Source organism: Poecilia mexicana, unplaced genomic scaffold, assembly GCF_051168715.1.
Source record: "Poecilia mexicana isolate PSO_F unplaced genomic scaffold, ASM5116871v1 scaffold_7, whole genome shotgun sequence".
NCBI lineage: Eukaryota > Metazoa > Chordata > Actinopteri > Cyprinodontiformes > Poeciliidae > Poecilia > Poecilia mexicana.
The window spans coordinates 12,169,773-12,192,487 of record NW_028263376.1 but is presented as its reverse complement, the minus strand read 5'-3'; the positions used below and the strand labels follow the sequence as shown (position 1 = coordinate 12,192,487).

General features: G+C 40.3%; 1 protein-coding gene across 1 annotated transcript; it reads left to right on the top strand.

Moving 5' to 3' along the window:
* The first annotated feature begins 482 nt into the window (after nucleotides 1-482).
* Nucleotides 483-22,134, top strand: noc2l (NOC2-like nucleolar associated transcriptional repressor). The gene is made up of 18 exons (XM_014985851.2): nucleotides 483-612; nucleotides 958-1,077; nucleotides 1,542-1,725; nucleotides 1,807-2,041; nucleotides 2,809-2,899; nucleotides 2,985-3,063; nucleotides 3,160-3,270; nucleotides 3,348-3,461; nucleotides 3,589-3,777; nucleotides 4,612-4,751; nucleotides 6,368-6,479; nucleotides 8,950-9,063; nucleotides 10,812-10,913; nucleotides 11,203-11,346; nucleotides 16,940-17,053; nucleotides 17,261-17,396; nucleotides 19,002-19,085; nucleotides 21,821-22,134. The coding sequence occupies exons 1-18, from the start codon at nucleotides 593-595 to the stop codon at nucleotides 21,949-21,951; spliced, it is 2,220 nt and encodes a 739-aa protein (XP_014841337.2). The 5' UTR covers nucleotides 483-592; the 3' UTR covers nucleotides 21,952-22,134.
* Nucleotides 22,135-22,715: the final 581 nt, after the last annotated feature.

The window sequence follows — 22,715 nt, the reverse complement described above, 5'->3', positions numbered from 1 at the left end:
TACATGCTGCATACTCCATCCTGCTTGGGAAGAACGGAGGACTCCCACTTGACTACTTTGATATTTCACAACAGAGTTGTTTGGTTGATAAAATATGTGTTAAGTCCTGAACAAAGTGAATTAATTAGCGTAGCCAATAAGGCAGCAGTGGGTCAACCACCACTATAAATTTGTTGGTATTTTCACAAATTATCCGCGGTATAATACTAGGCAGTTGCATGTATAGCATGTCCCCTCCATCGACTGTTAACTGCTTCCCCAATCAGTCTGTAGACTGAGTTGGAGAATTATTATTATTATTTGTCTAATATCAGATAGATTTCAATACAACAAAAAATAGGAAAGCCATTGTTTGTTTTGGCAAATAGTGTAAATGTTGCACCACATCCAGGCCGGAATAATTCCCCTCCCACAACCGAAAATGCTTTTAACATCCTTTCAAGAGGAAAAGTCACTCAGCTCCGCTTCGTGCCCACTTCTATCCAATTCGTCTAGCGGCTCAATGTTAGGGAGCGCTTCCATTCCCTGAGCACAGGAGGATTATGGGTACTGCAGTTCTGCGTCACACCGGCGTCACGTTGTTTAATCCAGCATGGCAGCGAAACAGAAAAGGTTTGTTAGAGGTTTATTTATTTTGACTCGTAAATTGAACTGTTCATCTTTCGGCTCCGGTTGTACTTTAAAGGTTAAATAGTTTTAAATCACTGGGAAGTTTATTAGAACGAGTTTAATGCAGTTTGATTCTATTTTAGCCATCCACGCTGTTAGCTTAAGGCGGGCATGCTAGCACACTTTATATCTGATGTACTTTACGACAGTTTTAACACATACTTTGGGCTAATTATCAAATAGACATCCAAACTTCCTAACATATTTCTCGTTGCTTTACACTGCACGGCTTGTTCACGCACGTGTGAGAGTTTCTGACTTTAGTTTATTAATTTTAATCTACTACAGGAAATTAGAAGACCTCAGTGTGGACGAATTCCTGGTCTCAGGATTCGATTCTCCAGACGAAGATGAATCTGAAGAAGAGACTCCAAAACAGAAGAAAAAGAAGAAAGCAGAGCCTCCGACGTGAGTATTGTTGTAAACACAAATATTAGTCTGTTTTATTGTATCCATGTTTTATTGTTGTGTACATGGAAGGAAAAGTAATAATGATTTTAAAATGATTACAAATGAATTCTGCAAACGTTTTATAACTACATTTGCAGACTTCATTTACGACCCGCTTTACTCTGATATTACTACATAAAATCCAACCCTGGTGTCTTCAGGAGTTCATTAATTGATAAACAGAATAAGAATATATTCATAGGACAACTCTTAGCCATTTTCAAACAAAAACTGTAGAAGTTACATTAGCAGCTGACTGCAATCATAGACAACACAGAAGATGCTTTGGTCAGATGACACCACAATATTGTATTATGACAAAATGTAAAAAGGTCCAAGGGATATCAATACTTTCTCATGGTGCTGCACATCATTGATATGAACAAACCTCTTCAATGTAGATCTGTTTCTGTATCATGTAGAAATGAAAAGAAGGGTAAAGCCTCTGAGCATAAGGAGCAGCTGTCCCGGTTAAAGAACAAAGACCCGGAGTTCTACAAGTTTCTGGAGGAAAACGACCAATCGCTGCTCAATTTTGATGACACGGACAGCTCCGAAGAGGAGGAAGATAGAAATAAGTACCACAAACTACCGGCTGAACTGGAGGTAAGCCGGCCTGTGGTTTGTGCGTATCTGTAAGAATCGTGTGAAATGAAAGATGCTGAGACTTTCATGTTTTCCATGTAGGAAGCTATCTCTGAGGAGGAGGATGAGGAAGAACACACAGCTTCGAAGAAGATCAAAAAGGCAGTGGAGTCCATCAAAGTCACAGACAAAATGATTGAAGAGTGGAGAGCTGCTTTGAGGAAAGATCCCACTCCTCGCCTCTTCAGAGAGGTCACACAGGCCTTTAAGGCTGCCGTTGCCACGACGAAGGGGGAAGGAGTCGGTCAGTGTCGCTACAAGGTGGCTGACAGTTCAGGTAGGTCGTCGCCTAACAAATGCAGCCTGTGCTTGTAACGACAGAGGGATTTTATCTCCACATATGAAACCATGTTGGTTTCTGTTCACAGCATTTCTGTTCTGCATAATTTGTTGTGGCTTCTTATATTATCATATGAGAAAATTACAAATAGTAACATTTTAAAAGATGGCTGTTTTTCTAGAGAGTGGTGACAACTTGCACCACTGGGATTCCATGCAGCTCTGAGGCAAAAAAGTATCGCTCATGCTGACTTTCTTGGTATGATCAAACTCGTTAAAGATGATGTTCAGAATCCAACAGGAGTGACTTTACCTTTGCTTACACTTTACAAATTCAAGAAAAGAACGGACCAGAGCCTGCTCACATGTTATAACACCATCTTTAGGAATAGTACTGATAAACTACCCTCGTGCGTGCAGGTGGATGCAGTTTCCTTTAGCATAACAAACATATGAATAAGGAACATACAGGGTTGTGATTTGATTTGCAGTTGGACAGTTGTGAGTTTGATTCCAGTTTTCCCCTGTCACATGTTGATCCCAAGTTGCCTACTGATCTGCGACTCGGCGTCTGAATGTGTGCAGGTTAGCAAGTGGACCTGGGTGAATGTGGCTCTCGTTTGAAGGGTTAAGTGGTTAGGATGTCTAGGAAAGTACCATGAAATTAGACAACTTACATTTTGTTTTGCTGACATAAAATAATGCCAAGTTTGACACGCTTCAGTCCATGCAAATATCTGACATTTCCTTCTTTCATCTCTGCAGTGTTCAATGCGTTGATCCTGCTCTGTATCAGAGAGATTCACCTGGCCCTGCAGAAGCTGCTCAACGTGAAGCCCAACAAAGATCAGAACAAGTATAAAGTTACCCAAACATCTGCAGATCTCTCTTCTTATTGTTCAGCTTTACAAAGGCTGCATTGATTTGTGTTTTGTTTTCAGATTGGTGCTTCCTTCATCTAGTCCAAGATGGCAGAGGAATCTGAATGACATCAAGATGTATCTGGGTGGAGTAGTTCAGGTTTGGCCGATGTGGTTCAATGCAGAGTAAAACTGAGAATACATTTCACATCATCCCGCTAATTGTTGGTTTTCTTTCCCACTCCTCCGTCTGCAGCTGTTATCCTGCCTGACAGAAACCACCGTCATCACTGCTGTCCTGAAGCACGTCAACCAGCTCGTACCGTATTACCTGTGTCTGCCCAAACAGTGTCGGCATCTGTTGAAGGTTGAGCTTTAGCTCGGATTCGTTGCAGTAAAGAGATGCTCATGGTCAGTTTTTAACCCGTTGCGTTTGGTCTACAGCAACTTCTAAAGCAGTGGAGCACAGGGGAGGAAACGGGTCGGGTTCTTTCCTTTCTGGCCCTCAACAAGATCTGCAGACACAAACAGGAGGCGTATCTTAATATAATTTTAAAGGTAACCACAGAAGTTGGCTCAAGCTTTGTTCTACCAATAAATCCATATTTCCCATCTTGCCAGGTTTGAGTTTTGGGTCGTTTTCTACAGAAACGTCTTCTCATGTTAGTTTTCTTCCTCTTTGCAGCAAATGTACATTTCCTATGTGCAAAACTGCAAGTTCACATCTCCCAATGCGCTCCCCATGATTAACTTCATGCAACGAACTCTGACAGAGATGTACGCCTTGGACACTCACGTCTCCTATCAGCAGGCCTTCATCTACATCCGACAGCTGGCCATTCACCTCAGGAACGCCATGACCATGAAGAAGAAGGTTGGTTGGTTCAAGCCCCACTTTCTCAAAGAAATAAAGTTTTATTTGAAACATTTGTGAAAGACGTCGCATTACTTTTAACTGTTTCTGATCATTTTCACCGTTTGTTTTTGTAATTGTTGCGATCTTGGAGGTGCAGCTTTATCTGTTTGCTTGTTTCTACAAGTATTATAAGATCCAATATATTTCTAACCGTATTTTGCTAAATATATTGTAAAAGACATTCATAGCTGTTTATATTTTCCTACCAGACTAGGTTTTGTTGATAAAATATCGTTTTAAAACATTTAAGTGATATTAAAACAGGTTTTATCTGAAATCTTATGTGACAAGGGAGCAAAAAGGAGTTGATCAGGAGAAAAATACAACGAATAAAGCTCAAAACTGTTTTCATAATCTTTTATTAGTAATTATTTAGTGAACACTAAATATGTTCCTCTGCTCTTCCCCTACCATCATCCAGTCACCCTGTTTATCTTCATATTTTAAGATGGTAGACTGAATGAACAACCTGCATGCCTGCACACAAAATAGTTTTCTTTTAAATATTTTGTTAGACCTTTTGATCTTCTCCAGCACTCAGTGATACCGTCCACACCGAAGATTGTTGTCATTGTAGTCTTTAAGTATTGCATTCACTGATTGGGGAATTATCTGATTTTTAGTTTCTGACAGGCAAGTAAAGAACAAACAAAATTTCAGCCAGCCCTTTTCTTAGTGCATCTCTTAAGAATAAATATATCCAACAGTAAATACAGTAACAAAAAAAGAGCACAAATCTTTTCTGTGTACAGGTGTGGCATTGGTTGTATTTATTTTATTTTATTTTGTTAGGAGACCCATCAGGCGGTGTATAACTGGCAGTTTATTCACTGTCTGTATCTGTGGTGTCGGGTCCTCAGCACCTTGTATCCCAGTGACGTTCTCCAGCCGCTCATCTACCCTCTCTGCCAAGTCATACTTGGCACCATCAAGTGAGTATTCAGCTTTGAGTACATGTGGGTGGGTAATCCAAAAAATTATAATCAAAGGAATCACTGTAATTGTAATGTTTACTATGCAATGAAATGTTAACTGCTGTATCCTTATGTCACTTTGTATGAATAATTTTACTTTCAGTTTTGCTCAGAATGTAATTGTTCTGAGTAATGGTCAGTTTTTAACCAGTTGTCATGTTAATTGTTAATTCTTTAATCATCTCTCATAATATCAATATTTTATAAGTTTACCATTAACATTCTGAAGAGCTTCAGAATACTCTGTGAAGACGTTTTATCATTTTAGAGATACAATTTGTGAAAAATGGTAAATTTTTCAAAACTAAGTGAGAACTTAGTATACACACAAAGCACTTTGACACATTCTGAGTTTGTGGCTCTGCACAGGTTTTGCCACATTACATTTTTGATAAGACGATATAATACATAGTTTTTACAGAGAACAACCCTGTAAAAACACGGGCAACTAAAATAAACCATATTTGGTTAGTAGGGTTTATTAGAGTTTGTTTTCTTGTAACTTAAACTTTTCCAAAGATTTTGATTCAGTGTGAATTAAAGCATGCCTCACTGGTTATCTGAGTCTGGAAAACACTGGATTAAAGTGGTTGCTGTTATGGAAACTATGCCTAATAAAAACACCAAGCATTGTTTTTTTTGTTTTTTAAAGTTATATATCCTTCAGTTAAAAAATAAAAAGCAAGTTTTCCCAGAATTACAAACTAAAACAAATTTACAACATCCCTCATCTGAAGTTTCACTTTTCAACACCAGGTGGCGTTTGCCAGCAAGTCATTTCTATTTTTCCTGGTTAAAGTCCATTATTAGAATGTGTTGCTTCAGGTGGCATCCTTTCTGCTTATTTCCTGAAGTGGTGTCTAGCAGAAGGCAATAAAAATATTTGTGTGGACTCTGTGCATGAATGTTGCACAGCATTAAAACACAGACAAAAGACATAAAAAACAGAAGTGAGAGGACTTGAAATTATTCAATAAAATACATTGCTTGCATGCATTGCTGGATATAGTTTCTTTTTCTTTTTTTCTTTTTTTGGATTGTGTTGTAAACATTTAAGTAAACTAACTAGACCAGCTAACTTTGTAGTCCTTACTTTAACTTGGATCTGATTTAAAAACCTTGAGATTCACGTTTGTTCTACTTAATTTTAGTTTTTCTGATGGAGAGTAAATTCAGTTACAAATGGTAAATCAAAATTTTAGACTTCCTTAAAAGGAGAATAAAGAAGAAATCAGATTTAGAATGCAAAATGCCCATTGGCATTAACTCGTGTATGCATGTAAATATTTAAACTTTTAAACTTTTCTGATTTAAGAAAAATTTCAGCACTAGCAAAGTAGTAACATCAAAGTTTTGACTTTCCCAGAGGGATTTATATCATTTGAAATGGGATACAAATGGATATGAGGCAGATTGAAGTTGTTTATTTTATGTTTCAGCTCTCCGAATACAGGGACTACAACCCACATGTCTAAATCAGTTATTGATTATTTAAGTATTCTGGTGAATCCATCCTGTTGTTGCACATTTTTCCAACAGCAGGTGGCGACACTGACCGCTCTTTCTGCTTTCAGACTGGTTCCGACGTCCAGATATTACCCTCTGAGGATGCACTGCTGCAGAGCACTTACCTTGCTTTCTAGCAGCACCAACACTTTTGTGCCTGTTCTGCCTTTTCTTCTCGAGGTAAGCCCCCCAAACCCAGAAGTCACCACCCAAACCTCAGAGTGAAAGTCTGTTTCCAGCACCGTCAAATCAGGTTTTCACCATCAGAACCCAGTGCGAGCACCTCAGAGGGTGCAAATGATCTTCAACCAACAATAGTGCGTCGCTTGTCTCTGTCTCAAGTGGAAACAGTGAAAAGGTAGATGTGATGAAATGTTCCGTCGGTGGTTGGCTGTGGAAAAAACATCAGTGACATGTGAAGTGCATCTTGGTCTCAACGGCTACAACCGAAGGAGCTCAGGAGGAAACATGTCGAGGAGCAGCGCTGCGCTCGAGGCACCTTTTGTTATCAGACCAATCGGGGGTCACCAACCGACAGCTTTTTTTCTCTGGGTCAGGTGTTAATCACGTGCTCACACGCGCTGGTTCGCCTTGCGTCTGAAAGTTTGCGAAGTGTTTGCACACACAGCGAGTCTTTGTTGCGGTTCTTCTGGATGGGAGCAGCACCCTGGCGACAACAACAGGCTCGGCCCACCAGGGAGTGGTCACTGCTGGCTCTACGTATGCGTGTTTGTGTGCATTCAGCAGTTTGACCGAAGCGACACAGGCACGGTTGTGGTTCACACTCTGGTCCTAACGCGCTGTGCAGACCACATCCTCTTTGCCTATGGCCCAATTGCCCCCTCCAACGCACTCTCAAAAGCCCCTCCTTCTAACCCCCCGCAGCAAGCTGTGTTTATTTGTGACGCACAACACTTCCTGTGTTTCTCTTTTTTTGTTCTTTGTTTTTTCTTTTTCCTCCCTCACTGTTCCCTTCTTGTTAAAGGCAGTCTGAGGTGTGCTGCTGCAGTTTTAATTAGAGCAGCACAAGCACCCCCCCCCCCACTTTTCCTCCCGTGCCCCTGTGCCTGTGTGTGTTCTCGTATCTCCGAGGGGGGTGTATGATTTGGAGCTTCCTGCTTCTGTAGCTGTGTGTGTGTGTAGAATCGCACCAGGGTTGGCCCATGCCTTCCCACTTCCCCCTGGCTCCCCCGCAGACCGCCACCACATCCTATGTTTGTACAGACTGCACCGGCCAGGAGCGTTGCACTGCTGCGCACGCAGAGAGTATTAACGACCACACACACACACACACACACACACACACACACACACACACACACACACACACACACACACACACGCACACATACATTCTCTTACTGGGAGTCAGAAATAGCTTGTTTCTCAAAAAACAGAAATTCACTTGCACACTGTGGGCAGATGTGGAAGCTAAAGCTCGTAGACGAATAGCCCACACGTTAGCTTCAATGTACTTTCGCAAACTAAGAAAAAAGCAACACCGGTGCTTTTGAGTAACCCATGTCACCTGGTTATTGTTATAGCAGTCCACACACAGCTAATGAAATGCGTTTGGTGTGTGTCACACACTCTGATGGACTCAAAAAGTGTATAGATTACACTTTCCGTCTTTTCATTTTCATACCAATACAGCAATATTCGAAACGTACCAATCGGCCATTTCCAAGTTGACACTGATTTCTAGTTTTCTTTGAGGTTTGAGCTACGAATAATAAATAGTAGTCTTCATGTTTTCTGAAGACTAGAACACATTAAGGAGAAAACTGTGTTGCAGGTTCTTAGACTAACATTGTAGGTTTAAATCCAACAGGAAAGTGAATTACAAGATTATCCCTATTTATGCATCAAGGCACAGGCCAACTTCAGGAGAATTTTAATTGCGATATTATCACTGAAAGTATATCGATTATAATTAACCATTTATTTTTTTAAAGAATGAAATAACTGAAAACTAGATAAATAATATAGATATGTAAATCATTTAATGATGTTTGAATTTGCATAGTTGCACATAATCGTTTTAAGACGTCAGCGTGCGATCACTAGGATCTGATGTGACATTGCAGCCCAAACACACAATTCACTCTGCATGCAGACTCTTGTAGTTATTTGAGCACAGAGCGTACTATACGGTATAAAGTGAAAAATATACTTGAACTTCATTTTAAGCCTCCCCAACTTGGGAAACATCCATACTTTACAGTTGCATTGCCGTTTAGAAAACATGGACTTTCTTAAAGCGTGGTTGGTGACTGAATAGAGTTTTATCAGTTTTCTGTTAGACACGTTAAAACTACCTATTGGAAAGTTTGTCACATAGTAATTAAATAATTAACACATCTTTTGTTTTGTCCCTGCATTACATTATAGTAAAGTAGATTATCAGTGTAATGCTGACAGATTTAAGGCAGTTGTAGACCATTGGATGAAATTTGCGTGAACTTCCTGTGGATTTCTTGATTGGATAATGTTATGGGTTATAACGCGTCTCTTATCTTCTCATTCATAGTCTGAATCAACTATTTAAAACATAAAATTAAACTGTGAAGCATAATTGACGTTTGCTCTTGGTGCTGGCGTCATTCTTCTCCCTGCAGATGTGTTTTGTAATCATGCCTCCTGTTTTTAGATCATCCAGCAAGTTGATTTCAACAAGAAACCGGGTCGAATGAGCAAGAAACCGATCAACTTTGCAGTGATCCTCAAGCTGAACAAAGTCAACCTAATGGAGAAGGCCTACAAGGTAAGAGGAGAGAGGGCGTTTATTTCTGGCCGCTTCTGAGAAGAAACAGCTGATCAGAGGAGTAGTTCACACAGCCCGGGGTGTGTTCAGGAGGGGATTGAGGGCAACGCTGACAGCCCCTCGTCAAGGCTCTAAAACCGTCCTCGGGTTGCCAAGCTGAGCGCGGCAGCAAAGAGGATTGCGGCACGGCTCTCTGAGATTATCCCCCGCGCTCTCCGCTCGCAAGGACTGTTTGTACTGCTGTCACCTTAGCTGCCGCCACATAAACTCACAACAAACCGAAATGATCTGCCTAAAACTTTAGAACGCATTAGATCACACAGGCTGGAAGGCTTTTTCTTAATTGTATTTCCATGACAAGACTAATAATAATAATAATTTATTTGTATTACACATTGTATGCAGGTCTTCTAAAATCTTTGGGTTTTGAGGAAATAATAAACACAAATGTATAAAATGAGTAACCTAAACAATCTCGCATATTAATGTTTTTGTTCATCTTTTCAGCCTTTCGCTGTGATTAAGTAATGCTAATTTACAGCATTGGATCAGTTTATAGTTGCTACTTTTGAAAGTGAGTGTCCTTGTTTTAATTCGGGTTGTTTCCTGTTCTTCTGTATTTTGTGTATGAGGTTTGTAGAAAAATCTGTGGCTTACCTTTTTAATAGTAAAAACAGAAGTCTCTAGCATGCGAAACTAGAAGACATAACTGCTGAAATTACATTCCTAATGAAAAATCCATTTAAAGAAAATTGATTTATGTTTAGGTGTTAGCGTTTGCTTATTTTGAAGCTTTTTGCTCTCAGTAGCAATCAATGAATTTATTACTACAATGTCTCAATCTATGGCTTCAAACAAATTAAATGTCTGGGTAGCAGTCACATTAGATTGTCTGGTTAAAAATCTTAGTATTACTATCTTAATGTCATGCCATACTAATACAAATGACTTTTATAAGTAGGTCTTAATAAGTAGAACATTTACTGTTGTTCTTAAATATTGTGAGCAGATGTGCTGAAGGAGCTGAGCTGATGAAGAAACATTTGTTCAAAAGTTAAAAGTAGCAGAAATGTTGGATTTGTCAGGGTATGATTAAAGCACATTGAGTGGCAGAGTCTAAAAATGTTGCAGAAAACTGCTGAAGAATAATCACACTTATTGAAGATTTCTCTACATAGCATCAAGATGTAAAAAGGATTTAAGAAATAGAGTACAAGCGATTTAAACATCAGAAGCTAAAGTCACGGCAGACAGATCATCTGAGTAATTGGCTAACTTTAACTTCTAACATGAACACGATGACTATCAATAGCAAATATAATCTATGTTCAAATTGATTATTATTATCTAACTGCTAACATTAAGATTAGCATTAACTATTTACTGCTCTAATAGCAATTAGCTGTTATTGGCTAAAAATACTGACATTCTCTTAAAAGTTAACGTCAGTAAATATAAAGATGTTGGATTGCGAACATTCACTATCACTATGGTTTTACTAGCATACACACTAATGCTTATCATCTATACACCAGTATGCCAATAATGGCATATTATGAACTGCTAGATATTATCTTTCATGATTTGTTTTGTAAAAGGCTTGAATTTAATGAAAAAAACGATTGACTGCCAGCTATGTTCATTTGCATTAAGAGAAGCTGCTCGGTAAATTATGAAAAACCCTTGCAAAGCCATTGAGACTTTGAATTTTACGCACAAATATAATATCTTTTCCTCTGTAATTTCAGGATGGGCTGATTGACCAGCTGTACGACTTGATGCTTGAATACTTTCACACTCAGGCCTACTCTATTGGCTTCCCTGAGCTCGCCCTGCCCACTATTGTTCAGGTAATCAAGATCTGAAACCCATTTAACCGATATTTATCTGCACAGTTATACCTCGCTAATCCACAGGCCAACAATTAAACACATTCAGTTTAGCATAGAAGCAGTGATGCAGAACGCAACAGCAGTTTTTGTTCTGTATGTAAGATTCTCGACGGCTAAATCTGCTTCCCTCAGGGGAAACAATCACAAACTCTCTGCCTGAATGCAGCTCATCAGTAGACAGGATCATCTCTTCTGCTGGTTCCATGTTTTTTTTCCTCCCTCATCCATCTCGTCCATGTCCCTGCAGCTGAAAGCTTTCCTGAAGGAATGCAAAGTGGCCAATTACTCCAAGCCGATGCGGCAGCTGCTGGAGAAGATACAGGAAAACAGCAGCTATATCACAGGACGGAGACAGAAGGCCGCCTTCGGAGTGGCTGATTCTGCCGCCGTGGTGAGTACAGCAGGAGGTGTAGGAGGAAGAGGATTTAGTTTCTTAAAATTGTATTTTGTACCGGAGTAGTTGAAGTTTTGTGGAGCTTAAAATTTTAAACTAAGGTAGACAAGCTTCAGGTTTACAATTAAGATAGAAAATGCTAAAATATTTTAGTGCAACACGTTTTAGAAAGTTGATATTAGTTGCATCAGTTTTCATATTCATGTAGAAAATAAAATGTTATCTGAGGTAACATCACATTCAGAAGAATATCTACAATTGATCCAATGATGTATTTTGTTTGATGTCTCAGTCACCCTCTGCTGTTGTTGTGAGGCATTTTGGGAAAGAAATTTGACCAGTTCAGTCCCAATAATTTATAAATATCATATTCAATTGAGCATAATGTGCTTTAGACTATATTTTTGGATGTGTGGAGCCAGCATCATCTATCAAACCAAAAAAAAATCAGGCTCAAGTAGGAAAAATTTCTTTTCATGAAAATACCAGCAAGTCATGTCATTGTTGTTTCCTCTAATGGTCACAAACAACGGCGGTGTTTAGGATTCTGATTCATTGTCCAAAGTCAACTATGGCTCCAAACTCTTACAAAAACCACATGTGGTAGGAGCACGTAGGATGAACGCAAAATAAAAAATCAGCAGAACTGAAACAGAGACACCTGTTGGAAGAGTTGCCCACATAGTAGCAGAAATATAAGAAGTTTTTGAAAAGCGTGTTGGAAAAAAGAAAAGTAGCAGAAACTAAAACTGGGTTAGAAAAATGCTGAAGCATCCACAGACAGACCATCCGAATGTCATATTTTAAATTATTTTGGTGCAGAACAAGCATTACTAATTCTGCTGTTGTGTCAATAGCAGTTCTTATTCTTAGCGACCAGCCTACCACTAGCTAACATGCTAATGTTGGCTAACGGTCAACTGCTTCTTCAAATCTAAATAATTTTAACAAATCACATTCAGATGACTAACATTAGCTTCTAATATGCCACTTTGCTAGTATGGTTTTATTTTTTTTACTGTATTCTGACTTTTACGTCTTTCATATTGTGAACTTTTGTGCATCAAGTTGTTGTATTTTGTGAAATAAGTCGGGATGGAGATGCATAAATAGGATCTTTCAGTAGCTGCACTAAAATGTAAACAAATTTGTTTAGTTGTGGTTAACATTAAGGTGCTTCTTTTAGTGTATACGTAAAACTTAGTTTGTAAACAGTTTTCTTTTCAAGTTTGCACTTAATTTTCACAAGACTGTTTTGTTTGTTCATGATATGCATTTAAATATCAGTCATTTTAAGGGAAGGTTAAAAAATGTATCGCTGAGAATTTATCGTGTGAGCAAAGACATTTTTTTTCTAATCTCTTTTACTAATCAGTTTTTAATAATTAAATCATTATTAATCAGAATAAATGTTACCATAAGCAGGCAGCCCTTGCAGTAGGTTAGTTTGGCGTCTGTTAATCTTTTTAAAGATTATGCCTCTTAATAATAAAAATTTTAGCAACATGATGAAAATTAAAATTTTTCTAAATTGGGCCTTTTGGTGGCGGATCTTCCTAGATGATTGTTTCGCTTCTATTTTTTTTTTTATGGATCCGAATTTTTCAGTTTTTTTGCGGGTCAAAAAGTATTTTTTAGAGCAGCTCGTTTTTCCTTCTATGACTCTATAGGTGGTGGAGACGTTTCATGATCACAGATATTTCTGCTCTGAGACGTCATGCCAAGCAGCTCACTGCTCACTAAACTCCACCTGATTGATTGCACACTTCCAGTCGAGCAGCACACAGACGCTGCCTGGACGCCCTGCATGTAGTTGTTGCTTTGAAATGCGACTGTAAGGTCCCACAGGCCGCCCCTTTAATGTGTGAACCGAGCACAGACACGCCTCCTTGTTATTGGCTGTGTTTGCTCAGCCAAAATCGATAATAAAAAGAAATCAATAAGATTGACGCAACTTATTTGCTGTCTGATCGATTAGCCCGCCTCCATTTTACAGTTTTCCTCATTGTTTTTATCTGAAATCGTCAGCGACGGCCAGCCAGCTTCCAAAACGTGATCCGCTAAATTAGGAGGAAGCAGCTGAGGGTCCCTCCACTGGCTTAACTAAATACAGTGTATCTGTGAGGCTGCGCAGTGTTTTTATGAGGAATTATTTAGTGTTGTAAACGTTGACCTCTGAAATGGATGCTAACTTCAAATACTGCTACTCCTACTTCACTTTAAAACAACAATAGCTGTGACAAAGTGCAGTACAGAGCTGACCTGAGCTGGAGAGTTCAGATAAGCAAAATGGGTCAAGCTCATGTAAACTTTTAAAAACAAATGAAAGAATCTTGAAATGAACTCTAAATGCACAGGCAGCCAGTGGTACAAGTTTTATTTTTCTCAAATTAACTTGTACCTGCTGCTATGGTTCAGGTAATCCCCAGGAAGCTGAGGGTGTGAACTTCTTTCACACTTGACCTTCTTTGAGGCTTTTAATTGTTAAATGTTGCTAGAAACCTGTTATTGGTGTCACTTTTATAGTCGTGTCTGAAGTGTGAGGAACGTCTGAGCCAAAGTGACTGATGTGTAAATGACTGAATGCCGTTGGTTTCAGGCAGACGAAGCCTCAGTTCTTCACGTCTTGTAAAACTCAGCTGGGTACATATATGCAGAGTGATGCTAGTCACTTTACAGCTCAAGTTTTTATTAATCTGCATTTGTAATGAGTTTTGCCATTTTTGGTTTGATCTTCTGATAAAAATCATGCTTTATAATTTCAGCATATTCTGCTGCGGCGTGCCTCAGTAGTTCATCTCTCATCAGCCGCTTGCCACCTCGGTTTAACCATTTGTCACGTTTAACGGACTTTGAACTAACTGCTGGGTTATGACACATGTTACTTTTGAGGTTCAAACGGCGCACAGACTGACACACATCAGAGCCTTACATTACTGTATGTTGAAATGCTGCTGCAGATCTAATGGTCTGATCAGTGTCCCTCATTATCTCCCTACCACGTTTGTTGTGTTAAGGCTCTGAGCTGTTGGCCGTATATGACCTGCATCGGTAGCTCTGTGGTTTTATATTTATAGAGGTGTTCATGTTTCAACAGACTTCCACACACAATTTGTTTTTGTTTTTTTAATATAAAAACACTAACAATCGGCAGGTGAAAGGCTTTAATTGGCAACAAAATCTAGTAGTAGTGGTTACTGATAAAACTAAAGTACTCTAAAATGATGCATTTAAATCTGTTTTGTAAAACCAGAATATAACAATTGTCTAAACCGGTTTAGACAGATGGTTAAGTTAGATTTTTCCTCTGGGTGGTGCTGTAGTTTAGGAAGGAGGTGCAGGAGCAGCACGGCTGCTAATGGAGGAAAGTTTTGCTTTTTAAACTGAGAAATCATCCTGCGGTCATTTCAAAGCTCTTAAAGGCTTTTAAGGTAGCAGCAGGGCTGCATTAATGAGCATCAGTTGGTTTGTGTGCATTTTATGGCTTTATATTACAAATCAATTCATACACGAATGTTTTGATGTGACTTGGCTTCGAGTTGATGCCACATTGATATTTAGGAGAATTGCAACAAAGAGTGGATGTTCCTCGCTGATGGCTTTGTGGGGAAGAGTGTGTGTGTGTGTGTGTGTGTGTACGTGCACCAGGACGGCTCCGTGCCAGCGCCTGTCGCCTCGGATCTCAGCTCAGCGGAGGCTGTCGCGATGGCGTGGACTCCCCGGCATCATGGCAGCAGTGGAGGTGTCGCTACAGGCGGAGGAGAGGGGACAGCCCTGCTGCTGCCGCCGTGGAAAAGGCCACGGCCCCCCTCTGGGCGCCAGGCCCCCTGCTTACCAACATGTCACCCAAACTGAGAGCGAGCCTAATTAATTATGCCCTGCTTCCATCCAGGGTTCTCGCTGGGCTTTGTGAAAATAGTTTAGTTTGTGTATGAAAACCCAGTGCATGTCAGTGTCTCTCATGTTTAATAGCCATAGATTGTGGTAAATGTGTTAAGGCTGAACCAAACTGCAGTCTGCTCGCTCTATTGGGTTTGTCGGTCGGATAATGTGATTGGTTCTAATCAATATCATCCACGTAGACCTTTAAGAGATGGAGAAGATCTCTCCTTTCATCCCCCTGCAGTCGGTCTTCTGTTTTTGCTGGGGTGTGAAGATGCTTTTAAAACTCAGACCGTGCCTCGCAAATGTATTCGCACCACTTACCACCATTAACACGAAGTACACTGTAATTGTTGAGGGGAAAGGGAATGAAAAATGTTTTTCCAAGTTTTATGCAAATATAAACAACTGGATGCATTTTTATTTTTTACTCGCTTTACCCCATATGGGTTGGGATTTACCGTATCTTTATCATTTATTGTTATAAGTTTCTTATCTTGTCGCAAAAAAATTCCAATTGATGATTTTTAGTAACAGTATTTGTGGGGCTACGATTGCCGTCATGCAGTTACATCCATACAGTTACCTAAAAAATAAGTAATAACTAGTTCTTATCATCACTTTTCCCATTGTCTCAATAGTACCACAAAATACTGCGATAAAAGTCCATATCGCTCAGCTTTACTATAATACGACTAAATAAGATCCCGTGTTCAACTGTCTTTAAAAGTCTCATTAGTAAGTAGGATTGATTTAGGGAGGAGCGATATGACAGTGCTGTGAAATGATAGTTTTGCACAAACCATGAACTAAGAACCAACTCGTGTTTTGAAAATAGAAATGTCTCCGATCTCAGCTGAGATTAAAATTAGCTACTTGGCTATAATCTGATGTATTTATATGATGATATTGATTAATGTGTTTTGTCCCATTATCAAAAAAATGACTGAACTGAATAACAGGTTTTAAGATTTTCAGGGTTTTTTTTTTTTTTCATAAAATAAATATGTTTTCATAACAAAATGACACAACTAGTACCAGTAAAAAATTTTTTTTAGATCTATTGTTATTGTCCTCAGGTTTAAAACTGTGCTTTTTAAAACCATAATCTACCCAATCGGCAATCTATGAAAAAGTTTTTCTCAAATATTTTAAAACCTGAAAACAGAAATAAAATAATAGTTATTTAAAAAATAACAAATGTCTCCACAGTAAATATGAATGAAAAATTATAAGATATCATTTTTCATGTGTCATTTGCTGCTCTAAATAAGATTTATTCAACCGGACTGAGGGGAAAATGTCTTATGGGATGTTAAAGACTTCAGATCCAGGATCTAGAAGAACATGCAGATGAAACTAGAAATAATCTTCTTCTCCGGCCTCCATGTAAAATATCAGATGTGGCGGAAAAAGAACAATTCTTATTTTGACAGCATAATATGGGCAGGATGCTATCTTAAATTACAGCTAATTAAAAGAATTAGCTGTAATTTAAGAGAAAAGTGGTTCTACAAAGAATCAAACTCAAGCGGGAACAGAAACAAAAATGCGAAAAAGTTCAAGGCGAACTATTTTAAGAGGATTTCAGGGCTTAAGTGAACCTGCTGACAACTTTAGAAAGTTTCTGCGAGGCTCTGCGTAGTTTTTCTTCCGTCGGTGCCCATCCACGCCTCAATATGTCCGCCGTGTGTGTGCTCTGTGTCAGGCGGCCTGGGAGAAGCAGACCCAGCAGGAGGGGACTCCCCTCACCAGATACTACAACCAGTGGAAGAAGCTGAGGGAGAAGGAGATCCAGCTGGAGATCTCTGGCAAAGAGAGGGTAATTATCCTGTTAAAAGCCCCGCCCACATCAGCCTCAGTCCTCATGAATGGCTTCTGGCTCGTCTCTGCTACCAACCTCACTGTTACCCACAACAATTGCTCTTGTGCATTAATCATAAACCAGTCACGCTGAATGGCGGAGCCTCTTTACTGGAAGCAATATCATCGTTAACACCGCCGTCTTTTATGTGTTGTCTTGTAAAAGATGGAGGATCTGGACCTGCCGGAGATCAAACGCAGGAAGATCCAAGAGAGGAAGGCGGAGGACAAGGAGGAATTCAAGGGTCTGTTCCAGTCCGACAGCGACTCGGACGACAGCGACACAGGACTGAAAATCAAAAGTAAGAAAAGTCCCACTTTGAAAACTCCATACAGTCCGAGTCTCACCATGTCTTGCTCTGACGTGGGTGGAGTACCGATCTCGGCCTCTAGGGGGCAGTGTTTTGTCGCACCAGGCTGGAAAGCAAAGTTAAAAGGTTGATGACGGCTGCCTCTGATTGCTCTGCCTTGAGATTGGGTTCCATGGTCCGGATCACGTGTGTCGCCGTTTACTAAGCACGTCCTCCCAGGCTGTTCCTGTGGAAATTAAAACCTCTGCTTTATCAGACGCTTTGCTTCGCTGCCCCTCCACCAGGAGCCGGCTCATCCTTTTAACTCCCCGTACGATCTGAGCGCACGGGGTCGTCGGCGGGTCACATGCAGCTGGAGCCTCTCTCCCACAGCCTAGCATAGGGCTCGGACGCGCTCCAAGCAGAAAAATCCCTCTGGAGGAAAAGAGGAGGCTGTGGCAGGGTTTAATTTTCCTTTTTTTATTTTTTCTCTCCGTTTTTTTTTTTTTTTTTTTTGAAATGCATCTGGACTTCATTGTAGGGAGAGCCCCCACAAACGGATGGGCCGCTGCTGGCGAGCTCACACACACACACACACGCACACGCATGAGCTGAAATTCCCCCCAAACAGGAAGTACAGGCTTGCATCCCAGCAGGGAGGGGGCTCTAATTCAAAGCAGCCTGCTGGAACAGCCAGAGGTGGCGGCTCCCTCTGAACGCATGGCCGCCACTCCGCCGTCCAGGCCGGGTCTGGCGAGAAGCGGTGGGGAGGGGAGGGAGGAGAGGAGCGAGGACTGATGATTCAGTGGCGGTTATAAGTCATCCAGGTCATCTGGGGGCAAAGCTCTGAGGCAGCGCTGCGGAAATCTGCGTGCGGCGTGTGAGCCTCAAAGAGTGAGCGCACGTTTGTTGTCTCTAATTCAGACGGGAGCAGAGTGCTACCTGATGCTTCAGTAGACGTTGTTTATTTCTCTGCGTGTGTGTGTGTGTGTATGTGTGCGTGTGTGTGTGTGTGTGTGTGGAGCTCCACGCAGAGGAAGCAGCGCTGCTTCTCTCTCCATCATGCCGTCAGCCTCTCATCACGTCTCCAACTTCAAAGCCCGTGGACCCCGCTCTGTCCCTTTGGCAAGACAACACACACACACACACACACACACACACACACACACACACACACACACACACACACACACACACACACACACACACACCTACACACACAATCTCCTCTGAGGACAAGTTCAGAAGAACTCCAAACTTCACACACACACACACACACTGCCGTCCTGATTGTAGCTCTGGAACCTGTCTGCTATCTTCATTTGCTATATTTAGGCCGTGAGCAGGAGATGTCTGAAATTGCCGGTAGTAAACTGTCATGGGTGTTTGTGCAGCAGCGGCAGCGGCGCCTGTAATCGACTCTCAGCTCCATCTCAGGAGGAAATAGACACTTCCAGCTGCCTATGATACCTGGCCCACATATCCGCGTCTCCAAAGTCCTCAGACGTCAGCGGTGCGGCGGTGCAAGCTTTAGGAGTATCTGAGGGAAGAAACGCGAGACAAAAATCAGCGCACTTTGATGTTTTTTTTTTTTCTCTGCCTCTTATTTCCTCGCAGGTAAGAAGAGCAACCAAGAATCAGACGAAGATGAGGACTTGTCAGACGGGAGCGATGAGGAAGGGTCAGAGGAGGAAGACTCAGGTCAGTTATAGTATAATTGTTGAAAAAAATAAAGTTTTTTTTTGTATTTGATGGTAATTTCAGTAATTTTATTAAGCTTTCAAGTTTAAATGTGTAAAATAACAGTTTTTGTTAATTTTAGGCAAATGTGCACAGTTACTGGTCCTCCGACTGACCGTACTGTTTCCTACTGCTCCCCATTTAACCCATCGAGACGACACAACTGAGACTTTTCTCTGCTGATTTGGACAATTTAGCATCAATATTTTACTGGAAAACTCCACTGTGACTCTACCAGATCTTTATTTAGGTTCTTATGGTATTTAAAAACCTCAACGGTATCTCTAAAGATGATTCCCGGGCATTTGGAGGCAAAACAGGCCCACAGCATCACTGATCGTCCACCATGCCCAACAGTGAGCATGAGGGACTTTGCCTGGAGTGTTTTTTTGTTTTCTAATTCTCAGTACTCTTGAACAAACTGCACATAATCAGATTTGTGACAGTAGAACAGAAACGGCTCCGACATTATCTTCACCTACAAAACACGATTTCTTAGCAAATGAATCTTTTCCCAATTTAATTAATGTATGGAAATTAAGTTAAAGGTCACTCTCTAGGTTTGGGATTATGCTGCAATGAAACATGAGTTTATTTTTAAATTCTTCTTCACAAGGAGGGTTTGATCTTTAGAAATGAACTAGACACAAATTAAAATAAATTTACTTAAGTACACATTAATACTAATATAATCAGCAAAAATTCAAGATTTTTAATAATTTAATTCATTTTTTGGAACCTGTATCTTAAATACTGATTAAGGTACAGGCCTTGTGAGGAAAGTGTGTCTTTTAAATGTATCAAATACAGAAATTATATAAAATAAGAAATAAATCTGAGCTTCATTTTCAGCATTAAAACTGAATAAGATTTTAAGGAAAAAGTCAAGTAGAATAAATCTGTTTCACTGCTTTGTATTGCTATTAAAGCTATTTAAGAAGCTTCTCGCACTTCGTCTTTACAAGTTGAAGAGCTGCTGTTAACCTCATTTATACTCTAACCAATTAGAGCTGGAGTTCTAGGAAAATGCTAACTTGCTAAAATAATAGATTAAAGGGAATGAGCGTGTGGCTAATTGGTGTGTCAATACTAGCAGGCTATTTAGCGAAGCATTTGTGAGCCACTGCAGCCATAGCTTTGATATACATCAGTGGGAGAAAGTCTCAGAAATGAAATGACGCAGCATTATCTCGCAGTTTCATTTACTGCTGTTACAAACATTATAGTTTCTGTGAGCTAGTTGCCAGTTTTCGTTTGTTGTCCAACAAGATCTGCAGATGCAATTTTTTATTTTTCGCAAAGTGAAATCTGTCTCCTGAAGATCTGATTAGCTGCCGTCAAAATGTCTGTCAGGTGAAGTAAGGGTTAAATGCTGTTTTCCCGCATTGATGTGGAGAGTAGGGTTTTTGAAACATGCTTTTATTTTGAAGTAAGACAGGAAGCAGTTGTTTCATTACCCGATTAGGGATGACAGTCGACTAATAAAGATGCTCATCACAGCTTTTTCTGCAACTAGGATCACCTTAGATTGTGACAAACCTGTGTTGGATTATTCTAAACGGATCAGTTTGTGATCCCTGAATCCTTTTAATTAGGAAAACTAGGAATCTTAGTTTGTTAAAAACATTACTAGAATGTTGTTGTATTCTCATGGATATTGTTGCATTTAATCAAAAATAATTCTACGTGTAATTTAAGATTTTATTCATGCCATTGTGCATTAAACATAAGCGGGAAGGACAGATTCATGCAGTTTTCATCTGTCATACTTGCATGTTTTCTGATCGGACAGAGTTGAGAAAACACTAATTGTGGTTTCCAAAGGAGGATGATGTTTGAGGGGAACAACGCGGTTCAAATCAACCTGAACATACGTGGAAATATAAATGTTTTCTTTTGTTAAATATAGTTGTTAATCACCATTTTTGGACAGTGAGCTTTAAATTTCACTCACCACAGCCTGAAGATAATTACTGCTAAATCTATTGAAACAACTTAAAACACACCCGTCTGACGACATGAAGCTCATCAAAAAGTGACGCCTCATGCTCTGATGTATAGAAAATTCAGAAAAAGGTTGTTTTTAAGGTTTTCAGAATCCAGGAAACCACAGTAAAAGCCACTAACTACAAATAATGAAACAATGAGCCTCTGATGAGTATTGCTCTACCAAAATTACCCTTAGTTGCTCATTGGGGAGGTTACAAAAGAACCAAAAACATCAAAACTCTGCTAAAACAATGTGGCTAATAGAGGAACCAGGAGGCTGGTTGGTTAGTTTGTTTCCTGAATAATCCTTACTGAGATTATCTCCATCTGATCTTCAAATTAGTTTCATCTAGTGGGTCAAGAACAGAAGAAAACGTGCAAAGTTATCATCAGAGTAGTGAAGAACATGAATTTGGGAAAAGAGAAAAGTCTTAATTTTTGTTAGTCAGATTAATGAAATAAAAATAAAGAATAATAAAAAGAAATAACAGTATTAACTTGTATAGATTAAGTCAGAGATGAGAAATGATGATTGGGTGACCTTTACATTAAAATAATAAAATACAGTTTGTAAAGGGAGTTAAAATGATTCTTAATGCAATACTGAACAATAAAAACTCACACCATGTAGCTCCTGTCTTCTGTTATTGATGGTTTTATGTATCGGGGCTGAGATTTTAAAGGACATGTCTCAATTTATATTCCAGCCGATGACGACGATGAGGAGGATGAAGAAGCCTCCACGGCTCCCCAGCCGCTCTCCTCTGCTGCTCTGATAAAACTGGCGGAGGGAGAGGAAGACGTGGTCGAAGACCTGCAGCTGTCTGACGAAGACTGAGCCTCCGAGTTCGTTAACGTTCAGGCTCACTGCATGTTTTTGGACTTTCCACTTTAAAATTTTGTATCGCTTCATGTGTGCAGAACAAATAAGATCATAATGTAAGTTTATTGACCCAGAAAATGTTCTGGAACCCCCAGATTGTGTCATTTTTTATTATCATTATTAAAAGATTTAATCGGTTGTGGGGTGTGATGGATGGAAGTAAATCCTCTGCACATGTGCTCACCTGCAGTTCCCCTCAGGCTTTGAGAGAGGGAGCTATTTTGTGGCAGCTTTGAGCCGGGCCAGAGGAAGGGCGTGGAGAGGCGGGCGTCGGGCCCCGCGGCGGCGCTGCCTTGCCAGGACGGCAGGGCGCCGTCTGATGTGGTGCCAAGACTCTGCCCAGGTGGTGAAGCTGCAACACAGGCTGTTCTGTTTCTGTGCCAACTCCTGCCTCTCCCACCCCAACCCCAACCCCCCGCCCGGACCACTGTCTCCTCCGCCTGTGTGTATTCATATGCCCAGACGCAGCATTTCCACGTTTTTTTTTTTTTTTTTTTAAACCAGCGTTTCTATCTGGGCTTCCCTGCACATTTTCCACAGATTCACAGCTGAACTGAGGGTGATATTGCAGGAATCTAGCGCTGCAGTGTGGATTTGTTTTAAAAGCCACAAAACGGATTTAATTAAACAACCGCCTGTCACGTTTCCTCTGCAGTAGATTTCAGAAGCTTCTGGCGCAGGAGCTCGCCTGAAGCGGAGGGAAGTCCCATCAGAGTTAA

Excerpts from the sequence above, each read along its gene's own strand:
- noc2l (XM_014985851.2), top strand. The coding sequence starts at position 593 with ATGGCAGCGAAACAGAAAAG. Across the intron at positions 10,914-11,202 it reads CCCTGCCCACTATTGTTCAG|CTGAAAGCTTTCCTGAAGGA; the intron begins GTAATCAAGATC and ends ATGTCCCTGCAG. Across the intron at positions 11,347-16,939 it reads TGGCTGATTCTGCCGCCGTG|GCGGCCTGGGAGAAGCAGAC; the intron begins GTGAGTACAGCA and ends GCTCTGTGTCAG.